We start from the raw sequence: 26,127 nt of genomic DNA, 5'->3' as shown, positions 1-26,127 counted from the left end.
CAAGTTGTTCCAAATATTATTATAACCCCACATACCAAATTTCATAACAAAATTCGCACTTTTAGATTTTTCATTATATTTAGTCAGGACCCTAAAATTCGTTGTCCCGAGACGCACCCAACCACCCAACGGAGCTGAGAAGCTACACTGCCTCCCTTGATATATCTCCGGGCAACGTGTGATGGCGCCGTAGATGCCACTGTTAGGAGACCGGGTCTCCTTAAACGCCTGCTGCGCTGCACGGAGTATTAGCAACGGAGAAAGCTGGGCTTCTCGGCTCCGTTCGTGCATCTCGGGATAACCCAGGGTCCTGCCTACAATAATATGTAATAAAACTGAGACGCGATCATGCGTTCTAATGCTAATGCTCCGTACGTATGGATAATTAGTGATAATATGGAATTTACACGTTGTATAATAGTGAGAGTAATTGTTGTTTTCGCGATTCATGATAAACAAAACAGTATAGAGTGTGTAAAAAATTTATGGGGAGGCTGAGCCTCCCTTGCCTCCTCTGACGAGCCGCCACTGCTCTCCATACTTCCCCAGGAATATCATCTGGTCCTACCGCTTTTCCTTTCTTTATTTTTTGAAGCGCTTGAGCCACTTCCTCGTTTGTTATTTTGGTGACCATTGCTGCTACTGTCTCCGTTGACTCTACACAGGCTGTCTGTCAAATTCTTTATTTATTAAGCTGTCAAAGTACTTTGACAGTACTTTTACAAAAATATCCAAATACAATTGTAGAAAATTTAATTTGCTACATTTTATGTTTCACTAAATTTTCCGTAGGGTTGCTAGTTTATCTCGTAAACTAGCAACCCTACGGGAAATTTAATCAAACATAAAATGTAGTAAATTAAATTTTCTACAATTTCATTTGTATATTTTGTTGGTCGTCAAGTGACCAACGAAAAAGTTTAAACAAAAATAAGTGAAAATTTTGTAACAAGTTTCCTTTTGAAGGTTATAACTTTTTTCAGTTTACTTTACAATATAATGACATCACAGTAATTTTGTAGAAGGTTTTTCAACGAACAATTATTATTATTTTCACTATACAGGGTGGTCCTTAAGTAATTGTACAAAAAGAAACAGTAGATTCTACACTCTAAAATATTACGATTTAACCCAACTTACTTTAATAAAATGTTAATATTAAGAAAGATACAGGGTGGTAAAGTTAAACTTTTTTTTATTTATTATTGAATATTTCCTGACAGGTATGAGATAACAACATGAAATTTGGTATGTGGGGGTTTTTGGGTCGAGAAAACTAAATTCCCTACCAAAAATTATGTATTGCCCAGAGGGCGCTACATACGCCTTTCAGCACTCATTTATTACGTTCAATTTTTTTTATCCCTCACTCTGTATAATCTTGACATTAAAATTTTTATTCTCCTATTAGTTTTACTTAAAAAAGGTATACTTCTTTCATCTCCCTAAACTCAACCGTTTTCGAGATAAACGCATTTTAAATCTGCGATACACCATTATTTTTAGCATAACATCAGTGTAGTTACACCCGCAAAATAACTTAAAACCGTATACCTTTTTTAAGTAAAACTAATAGGAGAATAAAAATTTTAATGTCAAAATTATACAGAGTGAGGGATAAAAAAATTGAACGTAATAAATGTGTGCTGAAAGGCGTATGTGGCGCCCTCTGGGTAATACATAATTTTTGGTAGGGAATTTAGTTTTCTCGACCCAAAAAACCTTCACATACCAAATTTCATGTTGTTATCTCATACCTGTCAGGAAATATTCAATAATAAATAAAAAAAAAGTTTAACTTTACCACCCTGTATCTTTCTTCATATCAACATTTTATTAAAGTAAGTTGGGTTAAATCGTAATATTTTAGAGTGTAGAATCTACTGTTTCTTTTTGTACAATTACTTAAGGACCATCCTGTATATAAGTTGTTTAATTTTTATTCATTCATCTAGGTTTTACAGCGCTCCATACTTGACCAGATTTTCGCATGCTCATATAGTCCAGAAAGCCACTGCGCATCCGCTAGGAAAAATATTCTAATTCGAATTTTTTGTACAATCTTACTCAAAAAGGACTCCTTTTAACAAATTTGCATGTTGCCAGGACCAAAAGGTGGTCAAAAATTTTTTAAACGTTTTTTTTTTGTTTTTTTCCTAAATTTTTTTTTGCATGGAACAAAGTTTTTTAGGTTTTTTTGGATCATTCCAAACAGAAAAGGTCTTTAGTGATTTTTCTCTAAAAATGATAGTTTTTGACATATAAGCGATTAAAAATTGAAAAATTGCGAAATCGGCCATTTTTAACGCTCAAAAACTATGTGAAAAACTGAAAATTTGAATGTTGCCAAGGTAGGTAGATATTCTTTAAACATCGATTAATGAAATCCCGAAGAGTTTTTTGCAATATAATATTCAAAACTCCTTTGTTTTTAATTTCTAATCACGCGTGCGCGACACTATTTTCCACCGTTGCATGTGTATACAGTATGGTGCAAACGAAAGGAATAAATTCGTTATTTCGTAAACCGGCTACTTTAAGAAAAAACCCGAAACAGCTCGATTTTTATTTTTAAGTTATGATATTGTGGCATGTATTTTTTAAAAACAGAATAGGGGTCGTGTGGTAGCTCATTTGAAAGGTTCTTCAATTCTCTATTCAGTAATGTAAACATTTACATAATTATTTATACAGGGTGTCCAAAAAAATTTTATTAAATTAAATTATTTGACAAAAAAGAATTAGAAGGACACCCTGTATAAATAATTATATAAATGTTTATATTACGAAATAGAGAATTGAAGAACCTTTCAAATGAGCTAGCACACGACCCCTATTCTCATTTAAAAAAATCATCGATTACGTCATCACGGCCAGATGGATGACGTCACTAGTATATCATATATGCCATAATATCGTAACTTAAAAATACAAATCGACCTGTTTCGGGATTTTTCCTTAAAGTCGCCGGTTTACGAAATAACGAATTTATTCCTTTTATTTGCACCATACTGTCGCGTCGGTGGAAAATAGTGTCGCGCACGCTTGATTATCACTTAAAAAACAAAGGAGTTTTGAATATTGTATTGGAAAAAGCTCTTCGGAATTTCATGAATCGATGTTTAAAGAATATCTACTTACTTTGGCAACATTCAAATTTTAACTTTTTCACATAGTTTTTGAGGGTTAAAAATGGCCGCTTTCGCAATTTTTCAATTTTTAATCGCTTATATGTCAAAAACTATCATTTTTAGAGAAAAGTCACTAAAGACCTTTTCTGTTTGGAATGATCCAAAAAATCTAAAAAAACTTTGTTCCATACAAAAAAAATAATTTTAGGAAAAAAAAACAAAAAAAAAAACGTTTAAAAAATTTTTGACCACCTTTTGGCCCTGGCAACATGCAAATTTGTTAAAAGGAGTCCTTTTTGAGTAAGATTGTGCAAAAAATCCGAATTAGAATATTTTTCCTAGCGGATGCGCAGTGGCTTTCTGGACTAATAGGGATACAATAAAAACAAAACGTTAGGCTTACACTTTTCTATCTATATATTTTTTATTCATACAATTCATTATAATCTTAACATTCCTATGCAATTATTAAACTATTTTTGACCTTTATCACCGGTACAAAACTTAAAACCCTGTTTGTCAAAAGACCCAAGTAGTTGTTTGAGGACAATCGCCGGTCCGGAAAAAGAATGACGCAACTGCAAAAAGCAAAATTTTTCAAAAGAGCAAAAAAAAACGATTTTTAAATATTTAAAATAGGAATTAAGTGGAGAGTAATCGTCCAGGAATATCGGTATGGCTTTTATTCTTAGAATATCTTTTGTTTTCATCCCTATTTCTTCGAATTTCATTATGTTAATTTAATCTCCCCATTTTCAACCCTCTCTAAAGTTGCGTCATTAAGCGTGCATCATGAGTGGTTGTTTTATTTGTGGAAAGCTCTGGGGAAAATTATTTGTCAGCCATATTTACTCAGTGTTGTTGGTGAACGTTCTTTCGTCTCTTTACATGGCGGAAATAAAGACGATTCTCTGGAAACCCTGAGATACAAACATCATCATCATCATCACGTAGCGCTACAACCCTGGGTGGCTCCTGGCTGACTGTACAACTTTCTTCCAATTTGTTCGGTCTTCCATCAACCTAGGGTCAAATGGGATGTTCATTTTTCGGAGATCTGCTTGGATGTTATCTCTCCATCGCATTCTGGGACGTCCGAGTGGTCTTTTGCCTGTAGGAATCTCCTCACATACCAGTCTTACAAGTCTCTCGTTATGAAGTCTGTGCACGTGGCCTACCCATCTTAGTCGCTGTGATTTAATTTCTTGGATAGTATCGGTGTCATTGTAGAGTTCTTTTAATTCGAAGTTGGTTCTGATCTTATACTGGTTTGTGTTAATGTCGTAGTGAGGTCCGAAAATTTTTCCAAGTATTTTTCGTTCAAAACGTCTGAGCTTTTCTTCGTTTGATTTGGTCATGGTCCACGTTTCGCAACCATATGTTAGTACAGGTCTGACGATGGATTTATAGATTTTGATCATGGAACTTCTTGTAAGATTTTTTTGATTTTATAAGCTTATCCAGTGCGAATAGACAGCGATTTGCTGATTGGATTCTGTCTTTTATTTCTTCAGTAACATCGTTGTCAGCTGTGATTACGGCCCCCAGATACTTAAAATGTTGTACTCTTTCGAAATTGAAGGTATTGACCGTCACATTTTGTCCTATCCTGTCTCTTCGTGTCGTTCTATTTATACACATATATTTCATCTTCTCTTCATTAATCCTCAGCCCTACTTCGCTTGTTGCTCCTTCCACATTGTTGAAAATGGCTTTAGTGGAAAGGATTGGGTCTCCAACGAGATCAATGTCATCTGCGTATGCTAGTAATAACTTGAGACCTTGAACCGATAGCAGTTCTGTTTTTATTTCGGCCGACTTCATGGATTTCTCTAATACAAGGTTAAAAAGTAGTGGAGATAACGCATCACCCTGTTTGAGTCCACTGTTGATTTCGAAGCACTATTGAGATACAAACGGTTCGCTAAAACAGTGACAAAAAATGCATTTAAACTCTACTCACGTCCTCCAACACAAGATGCAGCCCGTTTCCACAGACTCCAAGTGTATCATCAGATTCAGTCATGGCTCGGTAAACATTGTGATCCAAAAGATTGAGGCTGGAAAAAGCATGGAAAATTTTGGATATCAATCCAAACTTCCCAACCTCCAGTACCCCCGAGCTTATTAAATTCATCTTTTGCCGATGGAATGGAAACTGGAAGAGCGTGCGGTTGCCGAAAAGAAGGCCACACATGTTCAGCAGTGTGCCTCCATTGTGGTGGTGAAAGCTGCAGCAATATCGTGGACATATCAATAGTAATTGAAGAAAATTGATTGGAATATGAATTACCGACAATGACGCCAACGCTAACTCCCATTATACCACAAAAATTCACCTCGGATACTGATTCAGATCTTGACTCGCAGCCTGGACCATCGAAAAAAAATGAAAAAATAACTATGATAGACCTTTTTCAGTATATAATAATAAATAATAATATTATTGTGTCTAGAAATTGTCCGTGGATTATGCCTACTGGGGATACCACACAAAAAACGCGCCTCTAGACTCTACCTCATGAGGGAAAAGGGTCGAAAATAGGTCAATAATAGCATTGGAATGTTAAGATCATAATAAATTGTATAAATAAAAATATATAGATAGAAAAGTAAGCCTAACGTTTTGCTTTTATTGTATTAATACGAGCATTCGAGAATCTGGTCAAGTTTGGAGAGCTGTAAAACCTAGAAAAATAAATAAAATTAAACAACTTTATAGTGGAAATTGTTCGCTGAAAAATCCTCTACAGTACTGCTGTGATGTCATTTTACTTGTTACAAAATTTTCACTTTTATACCTTTTTGTTGGTCACTTGACGATAAAAAGTAATACAAACGAAATTGTAGAAAATTTAATTTACTACATTTCATATTTCATTAAATTTTCTTTAGGGTTGTTAGTTTACGAGATACAGCGCGAAAACCCTTTTCGCCCCTTTTTCCAAGATAGCGGCCGAGGGACAAGGGTGGCGACCCTACAAACTTGAACTTAAGCTTCTAACGACCCCCCACACATTAAAAAAATAAAATTGCTTCCTCTAACAAATGCAAGCTAAGGCCTAAAAATGTAACATTTCAATAGACTAGAAATGTTACAAAGGCAGAATTGATAGGTTAGGCTAACTCTTCAATGTTCATTAGATTTTTAATGAATTTTGTTTTGTGAAAATTTGCTATCATTATTAATCCGAACTGAAGAGTTATCGGATTTTTTGTGATAGTCATTAAAAATCAGGAAGAAATTTAAAGCAAAATTTAGGGTACCTACCTATTTAAGTTTTAATGTTTTTAGTAACATATCCATCAAATATCATGGCGCCTAGTGCAGTTTCTCCATTTTCCATTTTCATTATTAATCCGAACTGAAGAGTTATCGGATTTTTTTTTGTGATAGTCATTAAAAATCGGGAAGAAATTTAAAGCAAAATTTAGGGTACCTATTTAAGTTTTAATGTTTTTAGTAACATACCCATCAAATATCATGGCGCCTAGTGCAGTTTCTCAATTTTCATTATTAATCCGAACTGAAGAGTTATCGGATTTTTTTGTGATAGTTATTAAAAATCAGGAAGAAATTTACAGCAAAATTTAGGGTACCTATTTAAGTTTTAATGTTTTTAGTAACATACCCATCAAATATCATGAAGCCTAGTGCAGTTTCTCCATTTTCATTATTAATCCGAACTGAAGAGTTATCGGATTTTTTTTTGTGATAGTCATTAAAAATCAGGAAGAAATTTAAAGCAAAATTTAGGGTACCTATTTAAGTTTTAATGTTTTTAGTAACATACCCATCAAATATCATGGCGTCTAGGGCAGTTTCTCCATTTTCATCGGGTGAACCACCGTATCCAACGGTAGTATCGCATCTCTCATCTTGGCACGTTTTACAACCTGCAGCAAGCGCATCTACGGCTAGATCCAGTTGTTTTGTTTCCCCGAATGCTAGAACTTTCCAGGCTAAAAAATAATTTAATACTTAAGTTAAAATCAGAATAGAAAAAGCTATAGCAAATTTTAGCAAAATGAGAAGAGTGCACTGCACAAGAAATTTGAAGTTGGAGCTCAGAGTGAGGTTGGCTAGGTGCTACGTTTCTCGACTTTGTTTTATGGAATGGAAGCTAGGACCTTGAATGAGTCATAAATGAAAAAACTGCAATCATTCTAGCTGTGGGTGTACAGAAGAATTCTGTAGATATCGGGAACAGAACACGTCACAAACAAAGAGGTTCTGAGAAAGATAGATAAAGAAATGGAAATATTAAATACAATAAAAAATGGGAATATCTCGGATAGAGATTGCAATTGCTGGAGCCAGCATTCAGCAATCCATCTGGATCCAGCGCTTTTTTTGCATGCTGAATCTGCAAACGTGTCAAATTCGAAATAAGTTACTTAATGTCTTCATTAGCCTCTTTATTCAAAGCCGTGAGTCGGCAACTTGCCATTCTATCGCGCTGGCAGTAGCTCAGTATGCTGGAAAGTTTCTATAGCTTAAAAGTTTGCATCGATAAAGCGTTGATATACATTGATTCTGCGATAAAGTTCTCTGCAGGCGAGTGGTCAATAATCAGTGAGTTAATCGCCACTTTTAACCGGCTGTAGAAGCTCTTTACAGAATAGAGTCCACTTTGATAACGGCCGACACAACCATGAAATTTGTCTTAGACAAACTAAAAAGCCAGGACTTTAGCCTTAATGCCGATCTATCGGAAGCACTACGCAAAAGAATCACGGAACGGCGTCTCTATGAGATTACAGGTACATTAGTGTATTTACAAAATCAAAAAAAGTATGACGAAGGATTAAACCATCCTGGTTACTTCCCCATGCCGAAAAAGAATGCAATGCGACAAGAGATGAAAAATTTGTTGATTCGTATAAATAAACAAGTAACTGTGGAACCAGTGCAAGAGATAATGGAAGAAGATGGGTCAACTAATCCGGAACCTGTGAGTTTTACTTTGGAACCAGAACTTGAGATTGAATTGAAACGATAAAGAGAAAACATTTATAGCCAAAAAACTGAATCTCAAAAAGATTACGAAAAGATTTTGGAAAAGGATATTGCGGTTTATGAGCCCGAAGGAGTGAAAGGCGATCGTTTGTCAATGGTCTATGACTATTTGATGATCTTAAAACCGACCACCACAGAGGCCGGAAGGGCTTTCTCCGCAACCGGCTATATGTACAGTCTGTGCGAAGTAGGTAAGGCCTATGTTTTTAAGGTATCCATAAAACTAAATTATTCATGTTTCTGTTGTTTAGAAATTTAGCATACAGACAAAAAAACATTAAAATCGTGTTTTTATTTTGATTCCACATTTTGCTGGATCCAGCTGGATTCAGGCCAATCTTGCAAAAATCCAGCTGGATTGAAAATGCTGCTGGATAATCTCGGACATTTTACGCGTAGAGAGAGACACAAGTTGCTCCAATTGATTATGCAGGAAAAGACTCTAGAAAAAAGAAGCATAGGGAGACGTCGAATATCGTGACTGCGCAACCTTAGAGAATCTGGACCTCTTTTTATATGATGAAGTTTTGTTCCCATTTTTTAGATATTGTCTATGCAATATTAAATCACCTGCACAACCATTATTCATGAGTTTTAGTTGGTACTTTTTTCTATTTTCTAATTGTTGCAATTTTCTTATTCTTATCTTGGTACAGTGCTTAAGTTGTTCATGATTTTCAGGTATTGTTTAGGTTTCGCTATTACTAGCCTATGCTGTATTTCTACTTCGGCATATTTTTCAATTTAAATGTTTTAATAGGTACACCTACGTATACTTGTCATCCTGATGAGTGATGCGAATCAATATTTATCCCTATCCATACAAAATGATCACTAACCATATGCAGCAATTCCAGAACCATCGGCCTAATTCCTTAAGCAAGCAAAATTCCGCTACATATAATTAATCAATGAACGGCTAAATACTTTTCTACTTCTAGGGATAGCCGAACAACAATGTGGATTCCAACCTGGAAAAGGAACGCGTGAGCAGATATTTAACACTAGACAAGTAATAGAAAATGCATGGGAACACAATGAATACGGCCGGTTTGCGCTCGACCGTTTTGCGCCCTTACCTGAAATCGACCGGTTTGCGCTTTGCAATTTTCATAATAGAAATATCTAACTACTATAGTTTCCTTAATCAGCCGATTTGCGCTCTCTTGCAATATAATTTTAATTTCATTCTACAATAATAGTCTGGTGAACCTACCTGACTCAAAATCTGTGGGGAAGGATGAAGACCCAACCCTTCGGTCCTAACTTAACTTTCGGGTATTTCCGTCTTTAGACATTAATTTTCGTAATATTATCAAGAACCACATTCTTCAGTGAGATATTAAATTAAATTTCAATGTTAAAATAAAAGCTTATCGCAATTTTTACTATATCTACAGGCTACAAGCAAGTAATTAAAACAAAATTATCCATGTTTCTATATGTGTTTCTATAATGAAAATTATAAAAAAAAATAGGCATTAAAATCTAAAAGCCGTGATTTTTTTAGCATTATAAAGTGAGTACAAAGACATACATAAGATTTTTTTGTGTTTCCACCTTCCAATTGCTGTGCACATCATCTAGACTATATCCATTTTTTATAGTTTTATGATTTTTAAAACTAATTTTACTAGCCTAACCGTTACCTGATCGTTATGGTAGAATAAAATTAAACGTCGATTACAAGAGAGCGCAAAACGGTCGATATAAGAAAATAATTAGCTATACATCTCCATTAAGAAAGTGTTAGAGCGCAAACCGGCCGATTTCAGGTAAGGGCGCAAAACGGTCGAGCGCATACCGGTCGACACCAACACAATATACCCATGCTGCTTTGTTTCGTAGATTACACAAAGGCTTTGTATTCAATAAAACATGATTCTCCTTGGAGTATAATGGAAAATATGGTAGTATCTAATCACCTCGTTAGCCTAATAAGATATCTGAGTTTATCTGTACGATAAAAACTCAGCCAAAGTTAAAGTAGATAGAATATATTCAAATGCGTTCAAAATAAAAAAAGGAACTAGACAGGGCTGCATGCTATCACCATTACCATATAACATATATATTCTGAATATATGATAAGGAAAGTAAAAATACGACGACAGACGACAGGACAGTACCTACTATACCTAGACGAATGGAATGGAGGAATCGCTACAGGAGGCAAAAAAATCAGTATCTAAACCTACGAGATGCAGATGACACACTTATATCTACTAGCAGCAACTAAAAAAGATATAATTAGCATCACCGAACGTCAAAAAAACTCTGGAAAAATTAAAAAGAATTTCTTACCTGCTCTAGTTGCATTTTGAAAGCCCCATGTATTAACAACTAAAGGTAAATCTGCGAAAGATCCGTGAAAAAGAAAATATATTATAAATATTGGATAGTTCATGATGTTATCTGAAAAGCAAAAAAAATATTACTTTGAAAAATTTCTTGACTTGATATTTGTATCATTATACTCTAAAAATTTTTTTAAATATAACACACATTTTTAAAAATCCGTTATAGAAACTGTCATAAGTTTAAAGGAAAATAAGTAATTGATGGATTCGACCGTTACTTGATGGAAGTTCATTTTATCTAACAATAAAACACTGAAAACGTTTGGTTTCTATACTTCCACAAAATTTATTATAACTATGTGACTACAGCTGTTTCGGCAGAGTGCCTTTCTCAAGTGATTTAGTTTACTATGGGTTTGCCTTTTTAAAGTCTTTAACTGAAGAGGTTGAGGAGTGGGGAGCTGTTTGCCTCAAGTTGGTCATTCAGAATAATAATTATATCTGTATTTTTTAATTTATTAATTTCCATAGACTCTAATAAAGATAGCTTAAGGCCTTTATTTTGAATATGCAAAATTTGAAACTCTTCATTAAAAGAATGATTATGATCTAGAATCAGAAGGTGAAGTGCGTATGTAGAAGTGTCTGTTTTTCTATTGTTGAAAGCCCTTTTGTGTTCTGCTATCCGTTTGTCAAAGGTTCTGCCAGTTTGACCGATGTAAGTTTTCGGACAGTCACCACAAGTTAGTTTGTAGACACCACTCTGTAGTTGTTTTCTCTTTCGGCTCTTATTGTTCTTAATATACAGGGTGTAACGAAAATACAGGTCATAAATTAAATCACATATTCTGAGGCCAAAAATAGTTCGAATGAACCTAATTTACCTTAGTACAAATATGCCCATAAAAAAAGTTACAGCCCTTTGAAGTTACAAAATGAAAATCGATTTTTTCGAATATATCGAAAACTATTAGAGATTTTTTATTGAAAATGGACATGTGGCATTCTTATGGCAGGAACATCTTAAAAAAGAATTATAGTGAAATTTGTGCACCCCATAAAAATTTTATGGGGGTTTTGTTCCCTTAAACCCCCCCAAACTCTTGTGTACGTTCCAATTAAATTATTATTGTGGTACCATTAGTTGAATTCAATATTTCTAAAACTTTTTTGCCTCTTAGTATTTTTTCGATAATGCAGTTTTTATTGAGTTGCGGCTTCTTTTTTAATATGTTTACATACAAATTTTATGGGGGTTTTGTTCCTTTAAACCCCCCAAATGTTTGTGTATGTTCCAATTAAACTTTTACTGCGGTTTCATTAGTTAAACACAGTGTTTTTAAAACTTTTTTGCCTCTTTGTATTTTTTCGAGAAGGCACCTTTTATCGAGATGTGGCTACTTTTTTAATATGGTTCAAAATATACCTAAAAATGTAAATCATAAATAAATTTCCATATTATTACCAAATCTCCATAATCGTACTTAGCCATATACAAATATGTGGTGGATTTGACAAATATTCAAAATATCTCGATAAAAACTGACTTTTCGAAAAAGTACTAAGAGGCCAAAAAGTTTTTAAAATATTGTGTTTAACTAATGGTACTACAATAATAATTAAATTGGAACGTACACAAAAGTTTGGGGGGGTTTAAAGGAACAAAACCCCCATAAAATTTTTATGGGGTGTCCAAATTTCACTATAATTTTTTTTTAAGATACTACTACTATAAGAATGCCACATGTCTATTTTCAATAAAAGATCTCTCAATAGTTTTCGATTTATTGGAAAAAATCGATTTTCATTTTGTAACTTCAAAGGGCTGTAACTTTTTTTATGTGCATGTTTGTACTAAGGTAAGTTAGGTTCAATCGAACTATTTTTGGTCCCAGAATATGTGATTAAATTTATGACCTGTATTTTTGTTACACCCTGTATTTGCTTAAGTTGTTGTTAGTTCTGAAAGCTGGTGTTCCTTTCTTTTTTATGTATCTGGCTATTTTTGTTGTTATCTTGTCAGTATATGCGATAGAGCAAAAGGTACTGGGTTCTTTTTGTGGTGGTGGATAGACTAATTTCAGGGCTTTCTTATGGAGTTTTTGGTTTAAAATTTTATTAATTGTTTGTTCGTTATAGCCATTGTTTACTGCTATTTGTTTAATGATGTTCAGTTCTATTTCGAAGTTATTTTTTGACATGGGAATTTCTGTCAGTCTATGTATCATGCTATGGTAAGCTGCTAATTTGTGTTGTTTAGGATGGGATGATGAATTGTGTATAGTTGTGTATATTGGTGGAGATACGTGGATGGATTACTAGTATGCTTTACAGGAACTAACAGGCAACTTGACCAATTTCTATCATACATTAATTCACTTCATAGTAATATTGAGTTTATAATAGAAACAGAACAGAATAAGTCCATAAACTTTCTAGATGTAACAATTACCAGACTACAAAACAAACATGAGTTCTCCGTATATCATAAACCTACCCATACTGACACAACTATACACAATTCATCATCCCATCCTACACAACACAAATTAGCAGCTTACCATAGCATGATACATAGATTGACAGAAATTCCCATGTCAAAAAATAACTTCGAAATAGAACTGAACATCATTAAACAAATAGCAGTAAACAATGGCTATAACGAACAAACAATAATAAAATTTTAAACCAAAAACTCCATAAGAAAGCCCTGAAATTAGTCTATCCACCACCACAGAAAGAACCCAGAACCTTCTGCTCTATCACATATACTGGCAAGATAACAACAAAAATAGCCAGATACATAAAAAAGAAAGGAATAACACCAGATTTCAGAACTAACAACAACTTAAGCAAATATATTAAGAACAATAAGAGCCGAAAGAGAAAACAACTACAGAGTGGTGTCTACAAACTAACTTGTGGTGACTGTCCGAAAACTTACATCGGTCAAACTGGCAGAACCTTTGACAAACCGATAGCAGAACACAAAAGGGCTTTCAACAATAGAAAAACAGACACTTCTACATACGCACTTCATCTTCTAATTCTAGATCATAATCATTCTTTTAATGAAGAGTTTCAAATTTTGCATATTCAAAATAAAGGCCTTAAGCTATCTTTATTAGAATCTATGGAAATTAATAAATTAAAAAACACAGATATAATTCTGAATGACCAACTCGAGACAAACAGCTCCCCACTCCTCAACCTCTGCAGTTAAAGACTTTAAAAAGGCAAACCCATAGTAAACTAAATCACTTGAGAACGGAACTCTGCCGAAACAGCTGTAGTCACATAGTTATAATAAATTTTGTGGAAGTATAGAAAACAAACGTTTTCAGTGTTTTATTGTTAGGGAAAAGAAATACTAAATTTTTTTTAGATCAAAAATGTATTAACCATTTTCAATTTCGTTGCAACACGAAACTACAGCCGCACTATATTCTAGTTAAATCAGAGAGTGCAGCAAGCACCTCTACCGGTTTCTAAACTTATTAGTCTCTCATCAGGAGGCGCATATGCTGCTCTCTCTGACCCAACCATGACAAACCCCGGCGTGCAGTTACGGATTACAACGAACGAAATGGCAGGGATGCCCTAGCGGCAACTGCTAGCAAAAGACTAAGTTTTCAATCTAATAGCACATAAAATAACAATAAAAATATTACTTTACATTACACCAGATTGAAAACAATGGGAACCTTCTCTGGTTACACCTCAGAGGCTTCTAAAATTTGCAAGCCATAACGGATGCTGAGACTAAAGGAGATGAGGGAATTTTAGAATTTTACAAAATGCACTCCTGTAAAATTGACCAGTATTCAGTGAGTTCACCTTTAACTATATATTTTACTTTCGCCGTTGTATTTCCTAATACGTAGATATTACCTATTAATTACCTATTAATATATGTACTAGAGGAGTCACTGAAGGTGGATATGAGCTATTACCTCCGATTTCGTTGAACCTCTTGAGTGGTTAGTGGATATCTCAAGGAACAAAGGTGACATGGTGCCAACTTGCGCTTTTACCCTGGGGGTGGATGCCACCCCTTCTCGGGGGTGAAAATTATTTTATTAAAAATAACCCCATAATTCGATAGAGGAACAAATTTCGAGCAAAATTTGTTATATAAAGTTATTAAAATAAATCAAAAGTTTTTGGGTTATCAAAGATTTTAATTTTTCTTGAGAAAAATGCATGTTTTTAACCAATTTTTCATCAATAACTCAAAAAGTGTAAGTTTTTACAAAAAAGTTATTATCAAAACTGAAGCTAATAAAAAACGAAATAAACCCCTTACTACAAAAACCTTTTAATGTTAACTAGAAGTAAGTTATAGGTAATTGAATGTATATTTTTTTCGGCGAGTAAAAAACTCTAAGTATTCAAGCTGAAATAACGGGAAATTGATGCATTCTATAACATAAACTTATTAAACATTTGTCAAAGTACTTAAAAATATCTATTAAATGAGCCCACGAACATGTTGATAGCGTTAAAATTTATGCTCCAAAATTTTTTCAAAATTTTTCTTTTAAAAATTTTTCCAAAAAATGTTATTGTTTTTTTTTTTTAATAACCCCGTTCGTGTTTAAGATATCAGGTTCATCTAAAAACTGTTTGACAGCTAATTCCAAGTGCTATTTAAGCACGTTGAACCTAATCTTTTAAACCCCTTACTTTTTTTAAAATATAAGGTTAAATGACCCCGGTTGCATGGTTCCCACAGCAAAATTTAAGATTTAAACGTTTCTATCTCGGTTATTTTTTACCCTATAGAAATAGTAAAACAGGTAAAATATTTGGCACAGAAAAAACTTAAATTTGGTTATATATAATTTTTTACGTATATTGAGTATTTTTGGAGTTATTATCAAAAGAATATGAGAATTACAATAATTTTAAAAATTATGACTTTTTTCAAAAATATGCATTCTAAACCGGTCAAAATTATGGAACACATTACTTATGCTAATATAAAGAAGTTCTTATAAGCATTACTATAAATTTTAATTTTTGTGGAAATGGCGTGTTTTATTTTTCACTTTTTCCTAAAAAATTCGAAACGGTTCTTTTATTTTCATTATAACTTGCTTAATTTTGACGCTATTACCTTGTTCTGAAGCTCATTTGATAGGTATTCCGAAGTACTTTGGCAAATGTCTAGCAGGAATATTTTATACATTGCATCGTTTTCCCATTATTTAAGCTTGAATACTTAGATTTCAGTATTCGTCAAAAAAAATACACATTCAATTGCCAATAACTCACTTTGAACTAACATCAGTTTAGTTCTTTAGGTGAGGAATGTACTCAATTTTTTATTACCTTCAATTTCAGTAATAATAACTTTTTTGTAGAAGCTTATAGTTTTTGATTTATACGTAAAAAACCGATTTAAAACATGCATTTTTTTTTACGAAAAAATAAAATCTTTGTTCTTTAATAACTCAAAAAGTGTTGATTTATTTTAATAACTTTATATAACAAATTTTGCTTATAATTTGTTCCTCTATCGACTTATGGTATTATTTTAAATAAAATAATTTTCACCCCGAGAAGGGGTGGCATCCACCCCCAGGGTAAAAGCGCAAGTTGCCATCATGTCACCTTAGTTCCTTGAGGTATCCTCTAATTACTCACCAATTTTCATGAAAATCGATAGAGGTTCAACGAAATCGGAATTGAAAACCTTTAGTGACTGCACTATACTATGACTTATAATATACTCTGATACCTATTAATATACTCTGACTCTAAAAATAACTACATCCAAGAATTGATCATAGCCCATACCAAAGAACTTACAAATGTGACTGATAAAGATATATGTATCTATTGTGTTGTTACGTTTGCTTGCATACAAAATTTCCTTATCGTATAAACATGAAGTACCTACATCTTATCTTAACTCGAGTACTCGTTTTGAAAATCCAATAAAAAATATCTATAAGTACCTACCTACTTTTATTTATAAATGTGCACTCTTTTCAACAATTCCAAGTATCACTGAAAACGTGCAAAAATACTACTACTACTACATATCAGCTTATAACGTTCTCCGCCATTTTCCGACCTCCAATCGCCACTTCGTCCGGTTGTTCCATAGGTCCTCTTCCATGTTTCTTTCTCTCAGCTCTTTGTCTATTGCTTCGCTTCAACTTTTTCTCGATCTACCTTGTTTTCTTTTTCTTGGTTGCTATTTTAGTATTTCCTTTGGTAATCGTTGTTCATCCATTATTTGTTGTCCGAACCAGATAAGTTGTCCTTTGATTCCCATTATTTCACTATTGCGTTCGTTGGTAATCCTTGCAAAAACACTAAATGCAATATTAAACAGGTGGGTTCAGCACTTGAAAGAATAATTCTGCGCCAAACTGAAACATGATAATGTCTCCTCAAAGGACAAGAAATAACAGCCCCATAGAACTTCAATGTTGAAGGTATGGGATGCAATGAAACGTCTAAAAGAATAACAGATTGTCCCCAATCTCATTGTGGGGACAAAATGTCCCCACAAAAAATCCCGGACAAAAAATCCCCAAAAAATATTTTCTGCCGAATAGTTCTCTAAAATCATGAGTCATGCTCTAAAATTATTCTTAAAGATAATCCATAATAGGATCTATAGGAAATTAGACGTAGACATCAGTAACACTCAGATGGGATTCAGAAATTGGTTGAGTACAAGGGAAGCTCTGTTTGCAATGAACGTTCTCTCACAAAGATGCTTAGACGTGAACCAAGAAATTTACACCTGTTTTATTGATTTCGAAAAGGCCTTTGACAAAGTACAGCATAAACCACTAAGGCAAGTTCTAATAAACAAAAATATAGACAGCCGAGATATACGAGTTTTGTGCAACCTATCTTGGAATCAAACAGCAAATGTGAAGGTTGAGGGTAGGCTAACAGAAGAAATTCAAATCCGTCGAGGAGTCCGACAGGGATGTATCTTATCGCCACTTTTATTTAATCTGTATAGTGAAGCCATCTGTCAACAAGCACTCGCGGAAGAAAATGTTGGTCTAATAATAAATGGTGAGACGATCAACAATATAAGGTATGCTGACGATACGGTTCTCCTATCGGGAACGCTAGTAGAACTACAATATTTCGTTCAAGGTCTAAATATATACTGTAACAGTTACGGCTTGAAAATTAATTCATGATGAGAACTGCTGGTCCTGAAACGATAATCTTGATTGTAATGTAAAAAACCTGTTACTTTTTGTAAATTTAACGTCGAAAATATTTAGTTATTATCATCATCAATGGCGTTATAACTCTCGAGTGTCCTTGCGAGTGGTTTACTATTGCCTTCCATGTGTCGGTCCTGTGCCACTATTTCCCATTGTCTCACTTCCATTTCCTCCAGATCTTCTCTGACTACATCTTCCCACCTTTTTCTAGGCCGTCCTACAGACTTTCTCCCATCTGGCCTCTCCCCGAGCAGCTATGTCTGGTTTGATTTTTGGATAAATTTTTCGCATGGCATATTCTAAGACAAGGTTAAACAACAATGGGGATAACGGATCTCCCTGTCTCAGTCCAGAATTTACGCAGAAAGCATTTGATATTTCCCCACCTCTTCTAACTTGTGCAAAGAAGTTACTTACTTGTGTTACCGCAGTTAGTTTCTTTGGTACACCCAGCTCGACCATTGTATTCCATAGTGTAGGATGATTAATTGAATCATAATCCTGTTTGAAATCTATAAATCTGATGCACGTCTTGATTATACTCCCAATCCTTTCAAGCATTTGTCTAATAGTAAATATTTGATAAACAATCGATCTTCCGGGCATGAAATCACACTGGTAGTCACCAACTAATTCTTCGGCGTATGGTAGTAATGTTTTTAGTAATACATAACGAAAAATATTTAGTCATCAGTTTCAATTCACTGCAAGCAACATTTCAGAAACCTACTTCAAAAGCTTTCAAAAGCTATGTCAAAAACCTGTGTTCTGCATTTTCATAACAAAGCTAAACATTCTTAATAGAGCAAAAATTTGTCATGGGTGCACACAGATAATAGGCAATGTTTTGAACTTAGTTATTCAAGGCAGAGTGAGCAAAAGATTTAAGTGAATAATAATTACAACATGATTCCCACAGCCTTAACTCATTCCACATATCTTCCACGACTTTTGAAAAAAACTCACACTCGTTTGTCATGTAAAATTTTGAAGTTTTCGGCTGTAATTGGAATTCGAAATTTGGTAATCGAAGTTACAATAATTCATGCTTAATCTTAATTACTAATCATTATTGTCGTGCCGAAAAGCGATTCATGGCCATAACTCTTTGCACTGAGGCTGAAAAATATTTGAGTCGATTGCGTTCACGGGAAAACTTTTAGAGAACTATTCGGTAGCAAATATTTCATGGGGAGTTTTTGTGGGGATATTTTGTCGAAAAAAAATTGTGGGGATTATTTGTCCAGGATTTTTTGTGGGGATTTTTTGCCCTGGGATTATTTGTCCGGGGATTTTTTGTCTGGGGATTTTTTGTCCAGGGATAATTTGTGGGGATTTTTTGTCAGGGATTATTTGTCCGAATCCCGCCCAAGTCAACCCCCCTAGAAGAAAATTCTGGGTGCGCCACTGTCCGGTGCACGCCTGAATTAGTGAAAGCCAAATAAACTGTTTAACCCATTTTAACATTTTTTTAATGTGATGTTGTAAAATGTATACTTCAACATGTAATTAAAAATGCTTATTCAAATTTTCAAAACATACTACGATACTTTTTCTTAGTCAAAAATGGACCATTTATATTGGAATTTTTTTATTGAAAAAAAGGTGAGTTGTTCATAGTCTTTAATTAGGTAGTCGTAACAATCGTTCCGCACTGCGATCTGCATATTCCTGTCTAATCGCGAATGTTCTTGAACTATGACATCTGCTCTTAGTCTAGGCGCCACAGGGGTCACCGTGTCCTTTTCAATTCTGATGGACAAACTCAACGGTTTCTTATAATTTTTTGCTGCTGATTACGAATTTCGAGGGTGGATTTCGATCCGAGTGGTAAAAAAATTGCTATAAACAATTTAATTGTTTATAAATTGTTTATAAGGCTCTGGCTCATAAACTAAAAGAGATAAAAAAAATGTTACAAATAAAATTTGTTCGTTGATAAAAAACGTTTACTAAACGTAAATCTAACAATTAGAACTCAATATATTGTAAAATTAGTGCACAATGCAAATTGCAAATTGCAAAATAAATATTTTTCGAAGCTTTATCGATCCTATCTCGGCTTCTACGCATGCAAATGAGCCTTAGAAGGTCTCATTTTGCCTCATTAATAGGCTTCCAAACAGAGTTTGCTAAATTACTTAATCTTCATTTGTTTTAAAGTTATACCCGTTTGAAGTTATAATTTTCTTAAAAAAATTGTACATTAATTTGTTTATAAGGGTTTCAAACAAATTTGAGCCGTAAACATTTATACTTTAATTAACAATAATGATAGAAGAACTCAAAAGGAATAATTTGAGCTTAAGAAAATGTTCGTAAGTTTATTTTTGGTCAAGATATCGATATTTTAATGGCGCGCTATGTCAAGCAGTCAAGTATTTTTCGACGCTTTATCGATCGTAACTCGGCTTCTACGCATGCAAATGAGCCAATATGTGATATCCATATAAAAATGGATCGAGTTAATTTGCAGCATCATCTTTGCATATAAAACGAGCATTTATGTTGTGGCGGCATACACACAATTGACGTGCCTTGATGATGCTGCAAAAGAACTAGATCCACTTTATATGGATACTATCCACTATCCACTAGATAGCGGATAGATTGTATCTAGATTATATATAAATTATAGTGGACAGATTATATCTATATCATATAGATAATTAGACTCTGAAGCCCCAGAAAGGTTTTTAGCCCCAGAAAGTTTAGATTAGTTAGTCAGGGTTGCCAGCTTGGGGTGTTTTTCCATAATTTTGGAGTAATTTGAAAGCGTCTAGAGGAATTTTTCTAAGCAGAAATGGTTGAAGAGGGACAATTATGAGATATTTTAAGGGGTCATGGTAAATTAAATTTGCGTATATAGTATATACATAGAACTGTATCATTATAATACTCTCATATAATCGAATACGATAGGACCTATGAATTATTTCCAGGGCTTTCTGTTGATAAGTAGTATAATTTTGGTTTACTGTTCTCTACATTTGACTACTAATTTATTAAAATGCGGCAAAAATTTAAATTTAAGGGGTTTGAGCTTCAATTTGAGGGAATTTCAGTTTCTAACTGGGGGATTTATAAAATCATATCTGGCAACTCTGTATAGTTGTAGCAAATTTTCCCTGGCATGCTCTGTCTCTCTCTAGGACCTCTCACTTGTATGTTGGGCGCAATCTCGCTTCACTGTTTGAATGGGATGGGGCCATTCCATCCGTGTTTGACAGTTCATTGGTATTATCTCAAAAAAGATAGTCGTAGCAAAATGAAGCCTAAGTATAAAACAAAACCACAAAAGAAAAACATGTATTTCCGATGGTTTTTCGAAAATACCTAACTCAAAAAGTAAGTATTTTATCAAAAAACATATTCTTAGTTCTTAGCAAAAATGTAGCCTATAAAAAAACGAAAAAATGGTGTATTTGTGAAGTCTATGAATTCAGTAAAAGCTCATGACAAATATTCTCTTATTCGTCAAATTCCAAATCGAATTTTTCAACTTAAAGTAATCAAAAAATGAAGCAATTTTCTGGGAAAACTTTTTGAAAGTGTTTTTAATAAAAGTTTCTAAACTAAGCCAGTTAGGCTCAAAATAAAGTTCGCTCAAAATAATCCGCGCTCAAGTTACTTAGAATTAGTCAATTTATCTAGGTACTTCCGGACTTATCCTGAGCATATGTTTTTTCACCCTCGAGAAGCGGTGGCTTTCATCCCCCAACTAAAAGCAACGTTGGGGTCAAGTTCAATAATGAAGTAGAGGGTATGAGGAACCTACATCCAAATTTTCAGGTAATTCGGTGATGACATGGAAAATTATACAATATTTTAATATTGTGTAATAATGACAATAATAATTAATGTAATAATAATTAATGACAATAAAAAATACAATATTTTAATACCGCCGTAATTAACGTTCATTTACTGGACTGGCCTATTCCTTCTCAGCAGTATGAAGTTGTAGACATAGAACGCTGTATTATTAATTGCATAACTAGTAGTATATCATGAAATAATAAACATTTACAACAATAAACATAAAAAATAGATATAAATATTAGAAAAAGCCCGTATAGCCACAGCATAGAAAACGTCTAGTTTATTATGCTGTAGTATAGCTATAAAAATGAGTTTATTGCTGATTTATAGAGTAGATTAAAGGAAATTACTGGATTACACAACTATAAAAGTCATGTCATGTTTATTTTTCTCTTATTTTTCTACATTTTTCTAGTGAAAAGAAATGAAAAAGAAGAAGAACATTACCAATAAAATTTCACGCACTGCAATTTGAAATATTTTTCTAATTTGTTATTTATTGTGCCTCTAAATAAATGAACTGGTTATGTGTATGTTTATAACTATTTAGAGAGAAAGCAAAACGTTAAAACTTACCTAAGAAGTTAGTGATATATGGCCAATGAAGACACTTCAGGAATAGAAAACCGCATCAATAGTGAACTAGATTACTATGCAGTTTTGCAATGTAATCAGAACTCTACACTAGAAGAACTTAAACAAAGTTATCGCAATTTGATAAAAAAGTTTCATCCAGATAAACAATCTCAAACGGGGAGCTCTGGTTCTGAACAACTATTCATTCTTATTGATAAAGCATATAAAACATTAAGTGATACAAAATTAAGAAAAGAGTATGATGCTCAGTTGACAGAAAATAATTTCAACGAAAATTCTTTAATATATGCAGAATTAAACAAATCTGATTTAAAGTTTGTTGATGAAGTTTGTTATTTTCCTTGCAGATGTGGACAAAATATTGAAATCAGTGCCGATGTTTTACAAGAAGAGGAATGTTTAGTGGAATGCTCTGAATGTACCAATTGTATTTTAATAAAATAAGTAACTGATTAAACTAAAAACATACTGAATACTGAACTATTATTGTTATTGTTCTCAAAACTCAAAAAAAGACAACTGATAAACTGATTGCTGCTGCCATCTTTTGGTAATAAATTGCATTTGAAATCACAACATACATAACCTCAATTATAAACATGTCTGAGTTGAGGAAAAGTATCACCACAGTTTGTGAAAAGAAATTCTTGTTAAAGAATCTTGCAGAATATACTGTAAGTGTTTTCGAGGTAAAATACCAATTCTTTGTTATCATTTTTAATTTTAGAGATTAGACGGAAGAGCTTTTGATGAGTTTCGAAATGTTTCCATTGATTTTGGTAAAGACTGGGGCTGCTGTCATGTTTCCCTGGGTAAAACTAGGTGAGTATCAACACTAGTATTCACCCAATTCTTTTACTTATGGATATTCCTTTTAGAGCCATTGCACAAGTCTCATCTGAGATTACGCAGCCAAGATCATCTCGTCCCAGTGAGGGAATACTTAATCTTAATATTGAGTTAAATCCTTTAGCTGCAGCTCACTTTGAAGCTGGTAGACCGTCGGATTTAGGAGTACAGTTGAATAGGCTATTAGAAAAATGTTTGAAAGATTCGAAAGCTGTTGATTTGGAGTCTTTATGTATAAAAATGAATGAAAAAGTAAGTAGTTTTGTAAGTGTAATGTTGATTCTGCTGGTAAAGTTATCTTTATGAAACTTTACTAGGAACACATGGAAAACCTTGTAACATGTAGATTTGGTTATGAAACCTATATTTTTGTACTTAAAAAATATATAAAATGTTCTGCCTAAAAATATTGCTAATTTATTATTGCTGAATATTCACTTTTTTACTCATCCCACCTTTTCTGTGGCCTTCCTTTTGGTCTTCAGCCTGTATTTTACTATCTAGCTATCTTTTCAGCAATATTTTAATCTCCATTTTCACTACATGACCACCCATATTCTGTGTACATATTATTATGTGTACCAAATATTGAAAAAATATACAAGGTGGATCTAAAGTTATGGCTTAGGAAAGAAATGAGCAAAATCGATAAAACATCCTGTAACTCAGATATAAAAGTCGGTAGGGCAAAACATTCCGTTTCCCAATGAAACACCCTGTATAATACACATGCGTTAATTACTGCCAAACTTAAACTATTACAGCTTCACACAGCTAGCCACACCTGACTATGGTGGTGGATATTTGTTACAAACTGTCCCATCAGACAGTATATTGTACATCTTCTTGTTCAAGTTCTTCTATTACATATATCCTATATATGGTTCTTTTCATGAGCATTTTTCAGTGCGTCACAGTTTTTTGATTTCTCTCTAACAAATTAAATTGTATGTGACAGATAAAAACGCACGTCTCTGATTACATTTCGTCGGTGACATTTATAACATTTAATCTAGTTGTCAATAGATGGCGCTAATTATATAATTTTAAATAATATTATAATATTCTATATAAAAAAAATTTAATCTGTACAATTTATAAGACTATACAAATCAAAGAAAATACCATTTTATAAATGCAATAAACAAAATTGATTTGTTTTTATACCAAATTGCAAATAAAATGTGACAACTGTCAGATTTAACTGAAATGTCATGTTAGAATAAATGTCATAAATGTGTATTTATCACGGACTAACCTTTTTTTCTATCATTTGTGACGCACTGAAAAATGTTCATGAAAATAACCATACTTCTATTTCATTTCGTCTTCATTTTTATCAACCACAGATATGTGATCTTCGTCTTCAGAAAATTCTTTATCAACTAACAGCTCTTCATCAATACTGACATTTACTAAATTGGTTGATTGATCTTCGTTTTCTGAGTCGTCTTCAATGGTTTTTCGAAACTCCTCATCCATAAGTTCCCTCCTGGACCCCATTTTGTCAGCAAGTGCTTATTATTCTCTTTTTCACAATTTTCACAAATTACTGTACACAACCTTATCAACTCTAAATTTCAAGCGATAAAGTCCAGTAGAACATTAAAGACACACGACAAATGCTTCAGAGTATTTGAAAAAAGCCATAAAATCCAATAAAAATAGCAGAAAAATGATATTTTAAAATGCAAATACGTTAATCTGAGTACAAACCTTATCATGAGGATCTATTAATGAAACATCACGTCTCAAATTTGTAATACAATAAAGATATACCTAAGATTTGAATTTTACTGGTGGGTCCAGGCGTACCCATAGACAGTAGAAAGGTTAATAGTAAAGTACAAAATATTAATATTATCAGCTGGAAAAATGCAATTGTACATATCTATAGAAAAATTTGAAAATTCATATCTTTATATAATTCATATCTTCATTTAGATAATTTTCAAAGCATTGTAATTAGTTTAGCAGATGATAGTGATAATGACACTACTCCTGCTGTGCCTAATGCTTGGTTTACCGCTTATCACAATAATTATGCATATGTAAAGGCACTATATTTGTGTATGTGTATAATTATGAATATGTTATATTTATTTATTTTTATTTGTTGTAGGTGTGGTCAATCAGAGTAGATATTAACCTTTTAAATTATGAAGGAAATATTCTGGATTGTGCATCAATAGCTGCACTTGCAGCTCTAGCACATTTCAGAAGACCTGATGTTACTTGTGATGGTGAAGAATTTGTCATACACACTGTCAAGGAGAGGGATCCTATTCCAATGGTAATTCATCATTACCCTGTATGTGTAACATATTCTATTTTTGATGGAGGGTAAGAACTGTTTGATACAATACTTTGTTCACTGAGCCCAGTCCCAACTATCTAGTGAATTAGTTTTATTCTTTTTTCAATTATAAGTATGTTTCCATATTTTTTATCTGATTCTGTTGTGCCATTTCAAATTACTGACTGTTCAGTATTTAATGGCGACATTGTGTAAAAAGAATGGACTAGCCCTAATAATTGAGGGTTTTCATAAAAGCAGAAGATAGAGACGAATTTGCAATGGTTATAGCTAACCTTCATTAGTGGAGTCGGCAGTAGAAGAAGAAGATACTTCCTAGAGTATGATAAAATTAACCTACACTAAAATAAGATTCTATAACCAAATAATCAGCCGTGTGATGGATGACCGAAGTTATCGTTAACGTAAAGTTATCCTGTAGTTAAGGTATAATCCTCGAATTGGTGTGATGTATCATATTTAACTTAACTACTTGCGTTATTTCTTGACAGTTCTTGAGTTATCTGATATATCAACTGTCACTTTATAACGCGATGTTAAACCTCAAGTTATGAGATAACTCTGTAGTTATGTAAGGTTAGGTTCATATTTTGACTTGTTTTTAGACAGAAATCAAGTGAATTTAGAAGCTAATAATTTAATAATTAAGAATAGAAGGGTAATATAATTTTAAAAATTATACAAAAATCAAATCGAGAGATTTGAGAAAGTTCAAATTCTATTTTAAGTACCTACTGAGCTTTCTATCCAGAGTTGCCAGATGATATTTTATAAATCCCCCACTTAGAAACTGAAATTCCCTCAAATTGAAGCTCAAATACCCCAAATTTAAATTTTTGCCTCATTTTAATAAATTAGTAGTCAAATGAAGAGAACAGTAAAC

The 26,127-nt window shown here is 33.3% G+C and overlaps 3 protein-coding genes across 5 annotated transcripts in view; 2 read left to right on the top strand and 1 right to left on the bottom strand.

The window, feature by feature from the left end:
* Positions 1 to 22,245, bottom strand: part of LOC114334496 (N(4)-(Beta-N-acetylglucosaminyl)-L-asparaginase) — a 39,721-nt gene extending 17,476 nt beyond the window's left edge. Inside the window, exons 1-3 of one of the 2 annotated variants that reach the window (XM_050650032.1) lie at positions 22,058 to 22,245; positions 10,456 to 10,566; positions 6,926 to 7,094 (exon numbers count right to left, since the gene is read on the bottom strand). In XM_050650032.1, coding sequence (XP_050505989.1) covers positions 6,926 to 7,094; positions 10,456 to 10,558 — 272 coding nt within the window. In that variant the 5' untranslated portion in view covers positions 10,559 to 10,566; positions 22,058 to 22,245. Of the gene's footprint in view, positions 1 to 6,925; positions 7,095 to 10,455; positions 10,567 to 16,194; positions 16,271 to 22,057 lie in introns of those variants that run through there. The other variant, XM_050650033.1, reaches the window with a different exon arrangement.
* Positions 22,076 to 22,551, top strand: LOC126884182 (dnaJ homolog subfamily C member 24-like). Its single transcript, XM_050650035.1, has one exon. It carries the CDS (start codon positions 22,076 to 22,078, stop codon positions 22,520 to 22,522), a length of 447 nt encoding a protein of 148 aa, XP_050505992.1. The 3' UTR covers positions 22,523 to 22,551.
* LOC114334494 (uncharacterized) overlaps positions 22,524 to 26,127 on the top strand; it is a 70,194-nt gene continuing 66,590 nt past the window's right edge. For both annotated transcript variants that reach the window (XM_050650031.1, XM_028284538.2), the window contains exons 1-4: positions 22,524 to 22,752; positions 22,806 to 22,900; positions 22,957 to 23,179; positions 25,050 to 25,270. In XM_050650031.1, coding sequence (XP_050505988.1) covers positions 22,678 to 22,752; positions 22,806 to 22,900; positions 22,957 to 23,179; positions 25,050 to 25,270 — 614 coding nt within the window. In that variant the 5' untranslated portion in view covers positions 22,524 to 22,677. The remainder of the gene's footprint in view (positions 22,753 to 22,805; positions 22,901 to 22,956; positions 23,180 to 25,049; positions 25,271 to 26,127) is intronic.

Source organism: Diabrotica virgifera, chromosome 5 (assembly GCF_917563875.1).
Source record: "Diabrotica virgifera virgifera chromosome 5, PGI_DIABVI_V3a".
Lineage (NCBI taxonomy): Eukaryota > Metazoa > Arthropoda > Insecta > Coleoptera > Chrysomelidae > Diabrotica > Diabrotica virgifera.
Note: the sequence above shows the minus strand (reverse complement) of the source record. Positions and strands in the feature narration are given on the sequence as shown.